This window comes from Apodemus sylvaticus, chromosome 23, assembly GCF_947179515.1.
Source record: "Apodemus sylvaticus chromosome 23, mApoSyl1.1, whole genome shotgun sequence".
Lineage (NCBI taxonomy): Eukaryota > Metazoa > Chordata > Mammalia > Rodentia > Muridae > Apodemus > Apodemus sylvaticus.
Window position 1 is genome coordinate 3,326,319 of NC_067494.1, and position 10,278 is coordinate 3,336,596.

Below are 10,278 nucleotides of genomic sequence, written 5' to 3' on the forward strand. Positions count from 1 at the left end.
CCAAGACTGCTAGGACAACACAGTGAGACTCTTGTCGGAAAAAAAAGATTATGGCCCTGATGAGGTTATGGAAGACACAGGCTTTAACTTTATAACTTTATTGCCATAAGAATTATGGAAAGTAGAAGAACTATTTTTTACTATTTATATCAGGATTGATAACATCTTATTTAATAATGATCCAAGGTGAATAGTGAGAACAATTAAGATAAAAATCAAAATAATACCACAAAATGTTTAAAGTCACAAAGAAAGTTATGAAATGTTAGAATCACTGGTGCTATGTCTTGGATAAGATTGTGACTAGATACACATCAATTACATATAATATATATATATATATATATATATATATATATATATATATATATATATATTCTCTGTTTATCAGTAGTAAACTTGTCCACACTGAGAAGGTATCAACGAGGACAGCTTTTCTAAATGTCCTGCCAGCAGTGATATAATAGAGGCCTGAGGTTTCCTGGTGCTGCAATTCTTTGATACAATTCCTCATATTGTAGTGGTGCCCAACCATAAAATTATTTTGGTGCTACTTCATAATTGTAATTTAACTACTGTTATGAATCATAATGTATATGTCTGATATGCAATCCCATGGGGGTCATGATCTACAAGTTGAGAGCCACTGGAGTAGAGCCTTATCATATCACGCACCCTGCGTCTGCACATGCTGTTGTGAATATATGGACATTAGCTCTGCTCATTCCAGCCCCTTCCTGAGGAAATAGGGTGGTTTTTCTGTTTATGGGAATATGACAGACATATTAGAAACTAATATTTCACATGCAGAAGGAGAATGAGGAGCTATAAAGAGTTGTGGGAATCATAAAAGAAAAATTCCTTTACAGTCTCTGGAAATTGTCCTGAAGGCATGCAGCAAATGAATAAATATTTACTTAAGAAAATCTAATAAATCTCAGTAATAACAATGAAATTCTTTGCACTTGAGACACAACCCAATTCCCTCCACTCCACCAACCCCAGTTCAAACCTGTAGTTTTGCTCTGGAATTGTGTGGCCCAGGAGATGGGGTCCCCTCTTCTCTCAGCTTCCAGTTTTCTGTCCCTTCTAACAGGCCCAGCACTTCTTATATCCCTCCCAAGTTCATTGTCTCAGAGATGAAAATTCAGACAAGGATAGCCTGGAGGCAGAGGCCTTTCCTCCACCCAGCCCGCATACTCGCTTTTCAAGACATGATGGTTATGAATGCCAGAACTTCACAGCACTAGATAGATGCATGTTTGAGACCTGCCAGGGCCAGAACAGCACTCTGCTGCTAAAGCAAAGTTGTTTTTCTGAGAAAAGCAAGCAGACGTGTAGCTGAAAGTCCAGTTCAGTGCCTTAGGGACTTGTTCCAGGGGGGAGAGGCTGGCCATAAGACATGAAGCCCTGACCCCTTCCCACAGAGCTGGGGGTGTCTTTCAATGAGTTCAGAAGTTCAAGGCCAAGAATAGGCCAGCAGTGATCACATTTTGGCTATAAACAGTTGAGAAGAGTTGAGTTCACCATGAAAACACACTTCCCTGTTCAGTTGTGAGCACCACAGAAAAAGCTGAGAGGAAAAAGCAATTAGCCACTCGCGGGCTCTATGTAAATCTTCATTCCATTATTTACAGTTTTCTTTAGTTGTATAGATTCCTTTTTCTCTGTTATTGCTGAGGGTACTGTATTTCCATTATACACAAATGTTATGTACAAATTGTTTTGTGTTCCTTTTTCTCTAAATAAATTAATAGAAAAAAAGAGCATAGATCTTTGTTTATATAGTTCCTGGGCAACAAACCCAATAATAACCCTGACATTATTCAATCTTTAGTTCTTAAATAGATTTCCATGATGCTGAAAAAAATTTAACTGAGAAATATTATTTAGATCCCTGCAGAGGGCTAGAGGCAGCATTTCCTATTGGTTTATCTGAAAGAAACTCATTTCCCACCTGTTAAAGGATTCTGTTATTCTCATGCCATATTGTAATCATGCTTAAAAAAAAACTGTGTGCCACCCTATTATATTCTAGTTCCATGATTAGGAGAAGAGAATGTAATTGTTTATATTTTATTATAAGATACGTTTTATTTGTTCATTTTTTTAGCACTTGTAGAGAAAATTTGGGGGTAGGAAATATGAAAATTTTTAGAATTAGAAATCTGTAATGCTTAGTATTAGATAGAAAGAGAGAAAAAGACACCATACAGTGATTTTGAAGCAGATAGAGTATTTTTTAATTGTAAGACATTTTTAAATACACTCTACTAAAAGCAATGTTGTTCAAGTAGGCTTTGCAGTGGAAGTCACACGAGGCACTGGGCTACATAGTGAGTTCTAATCTAGCCTATCCTGCATTAGAAGACTCTGTCCCAAAAAACAAAAGAAATATAAAACTAAATCATTCTAGAGATGTGATGGTATCCTGTCAAGCACTCACTTCAGTGTGTAACACACTTTCTTTTTTTTTAATGTCATTCTCCACATTCTACCTCAGCAGCCTTTTAACCGATGGATTGTTGGCCTCTAACAAAATAATGCCTCCAAGCTTCTCCAATGGATTCCCCATGGACCAGGAAGCCTGGCCACGTGGGTTCCAGTTAGAGCTGGCGGTACTGTGGCAGTTGTTTGTGTGATTTTTTTTCACTTAAAGAGTTCTGATTTAATAATAACCTTTGCTGAAAGAGTTATAAGATCTCGGAACGACAGTGTGTCAGAAATATTTCGGAAGGTCTCTCTATGGGAATTTAATTTTGAAAGTAATTAAGTCTTCTGTTTTCTTTTAATAGATATTTGGGGCATATGCGACTCATCCCTTCAAGTTCAGTGACCACTATTACGGCACAGGCGAAACGTTTCTCTACACCTTTAGTCCTAATTTCAAGGTACCTGGATAGGTGGAATACTTGGATGGCCAGGGTTGTGTTGTCAGCAGTCAGGGCAGAATGGGGTGCTCAGACCCTGGGATAGTGGGTGTCCTGCATTCTTTGCTCTCCATCTTGTTCTCCGTGAGTGTAGCATACAGACTGCTTAGAGACCCAGCGTTAGGAGTTTCTCAGTCTGCGATGCAGGGAGAGATTGAAGATCAGAGCCAGCACATTATGGAATAGTCTTTACCATTTCGTAACCATTGGTGATCTAGCTGTAGCCATTCCATCAAGTGCTTCCTTACTCAAAGGTGTGTTTCCCTTATACACAACACGACTTATTCAAAGTGTCTTCTCTGCTAATCCTCTGAATTGAAATGGTGCTCTTTTGTGTTTTTGCCCTTAGGTCTTTAAGTGGAGTGGAGAAAACTCATATTTTATCAATGGAGACATAAGTTCTTTAGAACTCGGTGGTGGAGGGTAAGCCTCTTGTCATCTTGTTACTTGGGGATCATTTTGGCCCAGCTAGTCTATTTGCTTAGATAGTTAGGGCAGTGTGCTAACACACACCACTGAAAATCAAAGATAAATCATGTATTAATGTGCCTGAGAATGTGCCTCTAAGAGAGACCTGTCTACACAGCTTGCTCTTGTTTTGTCAGCAATTTAGAGTTCTGTCTGTCTTGGGCAAAAGGAAAGAAAACCTGGCAGAAAAAGGCAGAAAGCATGTCTTTTCGTAAGCCTTGACCTCTCTCCCTTTAACCTTGTTACAGGGGACGGTTTGGTCTGTGGCTAGATGCTGATTTATATCATGGACGCAGCAACTCTTGCAGTACTTTTAATAATGATATCCTTTCGAAAAAAGAAGACTTCATAGTTCAGGACTTAGAGGTATGGACATTTGAATGAAATCCAGTCTGCCTTAAAATAAAACATAGGAAGGACTGGGTTAGATTAGCCGTCTTACTAGAAAACGAGTCCCAGCCCTGGCTGCCTCATCCCACAGCGATGCTTTCTTCCTGCCGTCATCTTAGAGCGTCATAGCGACGCAGACAGATTTTGGAAGGTACCTGTGGAGGGCAGACGCTGAAGACAGAAATCTCAAGTCCAGATTGTTTAAAAAAAAAAATAAGCAAAAAGACTTTGTACCTCCACTGCTTTCAAATTCACACCATGGGAAATCAGAGTGTTTATAGATGTATGAGTTGAATGCAATTTTTATTTTTGGTAACTGTGAAAAAAAATAAGATACTGTGGAAATATATACCTGCCTTGTGTATTTATCAGCATAATTTTACCAAATGTTAAATGTTATTGTTTGCCATAGAAAGCTGAATCTGATTTAGAGAAATTATAAGGATATAGCACTTAAAGGGAATATCTGATTTTGAATAAAAACTTTTATTTATTATTTTTAGTATATTGTTTGAAATATGTTGATTTTTTTTCTTTTAATGTGCAAATCCTGAAATTAATTAGGGCGGAATATGTTTTATGCTATGTTTTATGCTATGTTTGGGAAACAAAGCTCTTTTGATTTGTATAGTTTTATATTCATGTTTTGCCCTGATTATTTAGGGTAATATAGTCTTTATTTATTGAGAGAGAGAGAGAGAGAGAGAGAGAGAGAGAGAGAGAGAGAGAGAGAGTTTTTCCAAAGCTCATTACCAATGTTTTTTGATCAGACTATTATTATAGACCAGCTTTTTATTTAGTATTTCAAGGTACTCTTTGAATACACTAAGCATTTGTGTGAAGTAGAATATGGCATCTCTCACAGTTGTAAGTTGGTGTTTATTGAAATACAGATCTTTATGAACATGAATGTACAAGTCCTACTTCTACAAAGAGAATGTTTGCTTCTTATGAAATTGTGTGAACTATGTATTAATAACAGTAACTTAATTTCTTAATTTTTTCTTTTTCACTTTCTTTTCTTTCTGTTTTTATTTTACATTGTTTCTTTCCAGGTGTTTACATTAGTGGTACCCATTTGTTTTAAAAGGGAGTGTTTAATTTGTGCACTTTTAATGTTGTATAAAAGATGTCAAGTTGGACCAACTTTCTTGGTTTCTGGAATCTAATTGGAGAAAAAATAATTCAAAGAATTATACTCATATCACAATTGAAAGAAAAAATAAAATCTATTTTTTAAATATAAACTCATTTTCACATCATAAGACATCTTTTATGTTAAATAGTTAAGATATAAAATCATTAATGTTATCGATTGCCTCCCTTTTATGAATGCCAAAGACTACTAATGGAAAAAATTTAAATAATAGCCAAAGCTGAAAAGTAGTCTATTGCAAGTTATTTCCCCAGTAATTTTTGAAAGGAAAATAAGCAAACTGTGTTTATATATCTGTTTATGTTCAGAATATTTTCAAGTCTTCCTTCCATTTTAGACTCCTTGTAAGACAGCGCTGTCCAGTGGCCTATGTCAGGCTGATTTTTACGTTCACTGCCATTCCATGCTAGTAAAATTAAAAGGAATGCTATAAAAATTTAAATCTCTAGACCATATCTATTCCCCCCACCCCCAGTTCTCCCATTGAGTACTCTTGCTTAAAAATACGCAATTTGACTTTGGTCTGTTCACACACGTGAGATGGCAAGATCCCAGGAATGTTATGTGGTGATTATGTTCACCGTTTGTAACCATATGCTGTTAATGAACAAGATGGTCATTTTGCCTCTAGGTTGCTCTTGTCTCATTAAGTTCATGATGCTATTCTCATGAGAGCATATCCAGATGCTGTGTTCTCTATTTAAAACAGTATTGTCTGAACAGGAATGTGTGACCCTTTGTTATGGATTTCAACTACATGTATTGCTATTCCAATATTTTCAATAAAGGAATTTATGCATTCAGTATGCATTTCTTTCCTAAAGACTCATTCATTGGCCATTTATAGGGTACAGCCTGACTTCAGAGATGTGACAGGATCCATTCCATGGCTATACAACAGAACAGTCATCTGGTTATTCCCAGTTCTGTAAGAATTATGTTTAGATTATAGTGCTAATAGTTTATTGAGCATGCACTGGTATTATGATTAAAACAGTATTACCTTAATTAAAAATACTTCATTTTGCAGCTATAGAGATGATTCTGTGGCTTCCAGAGGTTTCTGCACTTGCTGACAACTTAAACCATTTCTTAGCATGCATATTGGGCAGTTCATAACTGCTTGTAACTCCGGTTCCAGGGAGATTGTGTTCCTGCACAAGCAACTGCACTCGTGTGTATGCACATAGGCACATACACTTACAGCCTCGAACTCACACACGTGCATTTAAAAAAATAATAAAAATAATTTTCAAAACATATTTCATTGTTAGAAATCACAATGATTATCTGAACTATTGGGAAAATGGTGTTTACAGAACTGTTTGGTACAGGTTTGCCATGAATCTTCTATTTGTAAAGATTTTCAGTGTCTCCACGGTACAGTGCATTGAAGCATGATGAGGCATGCCAGTCTGGAAGTTTGTAGTAGGAAGGGGTTGAGGAAATAACCAACAATAAACTGGAATTGGCGGACACTTCATAGGAAACTACCACTTCATTTACGGTAACTCTCCTCCAGTTACAGTTCATGGAATCTATTCCTTTTGTATAGTTACAGGAGACCACCCTTGGTTTTATGATAATAAATTTAATAGTATTAATAATCTAATGTCTCATATGTAGACACCCTTCATTTATAAACCTGTTCTATCCTACATACTAATTTCCATTAAGGATATTTTACACACTAATAACTTTCTGCCCCCACTGAAGGAATTCCAGGCAGTCTTTATTTCCTGAAATTTTCTCAGTTCACAGGTATCTATGCAAAATCCTAGGTGAGGGTGGGGTATGGTCCCAGCACACAGGAGGCAGAAGCAGGCCAGCCTAGTCTACATAGTGAGTTTTACACTCGCAAGGGCTATATAGTGAGACCTTCTCTTAAGCTGCCTTAGGTTTTTATTGTTGTGAAGAGACACCATGAGCATGGTAACACTTTGAAAAACATTTAATTGGGGCTGGCTTACAATTCAAGGTTCAGTCCATGTGCAGCTGAGAGTTCTAAATCTGGAGCCTCAGGTAGTACGAAGGAAGAGTGAGCCATTTCTGAAACCTCAAAGCCCACTCCTTATGACACACTTCCTCCAACAAGACCACTCCAATCCAGGCCACACCTCCAAATAGCTCCACTCCATACCAGTCTATGAGGGTCATTTTATTCAAACCATTACGAAAACAAGCAAACAATAATAACAACAATAAAATTGGTTGGAAGAAAGCCAAGGGTACTTACAGAAAATTCAAAATAAGGTCAACAAGCATACCTTTTGTGTGACTCAAAACCGCCCATGACCATCTCCTCCCAATCAGAATTCTTTTTCCCACTGGCGAGTGCTTACCCTCATGGTAACTCTTCATCTTACCCCCTTGTCTGTGGCTTTGAATAGATAGTTTCTTTAACAAAAAAATTAACCTTCACAATCCATACTGAACTCTAAGGTCATATTCTCTTACCTTTCATTCTAAGCTGTGTGGTAACTGAGAATAAAGCAGATGGCCCTCCCTGATTTGGCCAATGAAGACATCAAAGTAGTGCTTATTGATAGGCTCTTGATATTAGCACTGTCTAATGGAGCATCCTACAATGATGGACATGTACCATGATTTTCGCGACTATATTTACTTACTCATTTGTGTATATTCGTACATAATGATAGGTTTCCTTATGACATTTTACAAATACAAGTCAGATACTTTGCTCACATGCACCTTCCACTGCATGGAAGGAACTATGTCTCCCGGTGGTTTCCTTCCATTGCTTAAATAGCTCTCCTCCTAATTTCATGTCATGTCATGTCATGTAGTGTGTGTGTGTGTGTGTGTGTGTGTGTGTGTGTGTATGTGTGTATCACATACATATGAGAAAAAAATGGCAATATTTTTCTTGCTTATTTTGCTTAACACAGTGCTACAGACCAGACTTTCATCTTTATCTGAAAGAGGAACAGTTCCTCTTTATGACTGAATAGTGTGGTATATTCATCAGAGTAGAAAGGATAATGAAACAGAGACTGTAAAAACAGTACGAAGTATCAGAATAGCAAAGAAGTTGATTCTTTGAAAAGATAAACAGAATTGACAGACCCTTAGTAACCTTAACCAAAAGAGAAAGAGAAAACATGATAATAAAGACAAAAAGAAGGATGTCACAATAGTTACTGTAGCAGTTTGAATAGGTTTGGCCACATGGACTCAGGTGTTTGAATGCTTGGCCAACAGGGAGTGATACTATTAGGAAAAGACATTTCCTTGCTGGAATAGGTGTGGCCTTGTTGGAGGAAGTGTATCATAGTGGGGCTGGGCTTTGATGGTCTTCTCTTGATTGCCTTCCCTTCAAGATGTTGAACTCTCAGCTCCTCCAGCCCTGTGTCTGCCTGAATGCTCCACCTTGATGATGATGTACTGAAGCTCTGAACCTGCAAGTCAGCCCCAATTAAATGTCCTTTTTAAGAGTTGCCTTCGTCATGGTGTCTCTTCTGCTCACATGTGGCTGCTCAACTTTAGCTACAATTTTATAAATTATGAAAGTCCTTCCATAATTCAAGGCATATTTTAAGTGTTTCAGTAAAATATTTGGTTCTTATAAAGAATAGATATTAGGTAGGTGAAAATTCCATCTTAACAGCATTGGAAACCCTAATGAAGATAGTTACTAAGGAAATCCAGAGGATCATTAGAGAATATTTTGAAAATATTCCATGGAATATTCATATTCCTTGAAATCTGAGATCTGGAAATAATAGTGAATTGGATAAGTTTCCTGAAACATTTGATTTAACCAAAAATGAATCAAAATAAGTGAACCTACAATGAGCAATACCACTGGAGCAGTACTAAGTCTCCCAACAAATACAGCCCCTGACTAGACAGATTCTCATATAAATTCTACCTAATAATTATTCTCTATAAGAACTAAATATTTTACTGAAACAATTAAAACGTGCCTTGAATACACATGTTTTGGCCCTATACTGGACATGCCACTGCTCACAGCAGCTCTGTTGAGATGCCATACTTTTGACCAGGCAACCATCCACAACACCTGATGGAGCATGGGAGGAAAATATTCACTTCTTACACAGATTAAATGTCCAGTTTCAGAACTGTCAAGAATAATGAAGATCCAAAAATACCTTATGTAGTGCTATTCAATGGACAATCATCCTTAAAAGTTAACCAGCCTTCATGCCCCCCCCAATCACGTGTATAAATTTTAGTATTAACTGTTTGATGAATTGGAAATAGATGGTGTTTAACCCAGAGACTCACAGCTGGCCCAGGTACAAAAATTTAAAAGACTGTTCAGCTCATCCTTTAAAAGGATGTTCAGCTCTCAATGAATATATTTACTGCATACCTCTTCCCAAGTCTGTGGGAGCAAGGGTTGAAAACTTCTGAGAGCCAGAGGGGTGGCTGACTACAAGGAGACACTGTCTTCTGGACACAGCAAGGTAAGTTTATGTATGAAGGAAGAGTGGACTAGGCCTGCACAAGCCCAAGCCAGTCCTATTCCCAGCATGGAGAGGGGAGCTGGGCACACATCCCCTTCCTAGGTACAACTTCTGGGAACTTGACCACTGTCCCAATGAAGACCACACATCCAGGAATATTTGGGCACCACATTTGCTCTTAAGAGTTTTAAAAAGAAATAGAAACTTGAGTGGATGGGGAATGGATTTTGAAAGAGCTGGAAGAGATGATTATGATGAAATAACATTGCCTAGAAGTCTCAAAAAATAGAGAAAATTAAAACTAAATTTATTAAATTAGAATATGATACATATATGTACATAGGAAACGTGTTTTTTTGCATGTGTTAAGTAAAATACATAAAAGATAGTTCTAAGGTCTTAAGGCTTCAGGAAGTTGGTTGTCAAATAATTTTTACATTTCCAAAATTGCTACCTAGAAATGGTTCAGAGGCCATTTAAATGAAGATCAGACTCTAGTTTTGCACTTTTGTGCTGGGAATGGGAGAAAATGAAAAGTATTTGATTAACTAGATTATTCTGTTCTAACTTTCTTTTACTTAGGAAGGAAAAATTCAGATAAAAACAATTTTACAATTTTTTACCAGGGATATTTTATTATGGCACTGATCTCCTAGGCAAAGTAATACAGTGTAGTATGTAGGTATGTGATAAGTGTTAGCTGGATCTTAAGATTTACAAATGCTAGCAAAATTTACTTAAACTCTTTCTGCCTCAGTCCCGTCATCTATAAAATGAGACTAATAGTACCAACCATAGTAAAGGTTATGAAAGGAAGTGAGCTAGAACCTGGAGCAGGGTCTGAGCATCTCTCATCCCAGCTGCTCAGCACATTAAGTCA

General features: G+C 37.2%; 1 protein-coding gene across 3 annotated transcripts in view; it reads left to right on the top strand.

Annotated features, from left to right (window-relative positions):
* The window catches only part of Ncoa7 (nuclear receptor coactivator 7), a 168,697-nt gene extending 162,949 nt beyond the window's left edge, over nucleotides 1-5,748 (top strand). For all 3 annotated transcript variants that reach the window (XM_052169264.1, XM_052169265.1, XM_052169266.1), the window contains 3 exons: nucleotides 2,796-2,891; nucleotides 3,280-3,353; nucleotides 3,647-5,748. In XM_052169264.1, the coding sequence (XP_052025224.1) occupies nucleotides 2,796-2,891; nucleotides 3,280-3,353; nucleotides 3,647-3,782 (306 nt within the window). In that variant the 3' untranslated portion in view covers nucleotides 3,783-5,748. The remainder of the gene's footprint in view (nucleotides 1-2,795; nucleotides 2,892-3,279; nucleotides 3,354-3,646) is intronic.
* The last annotated feature ends 4,530 nt before the right edge of the window (nucleotides 5,749-10,278 follow it).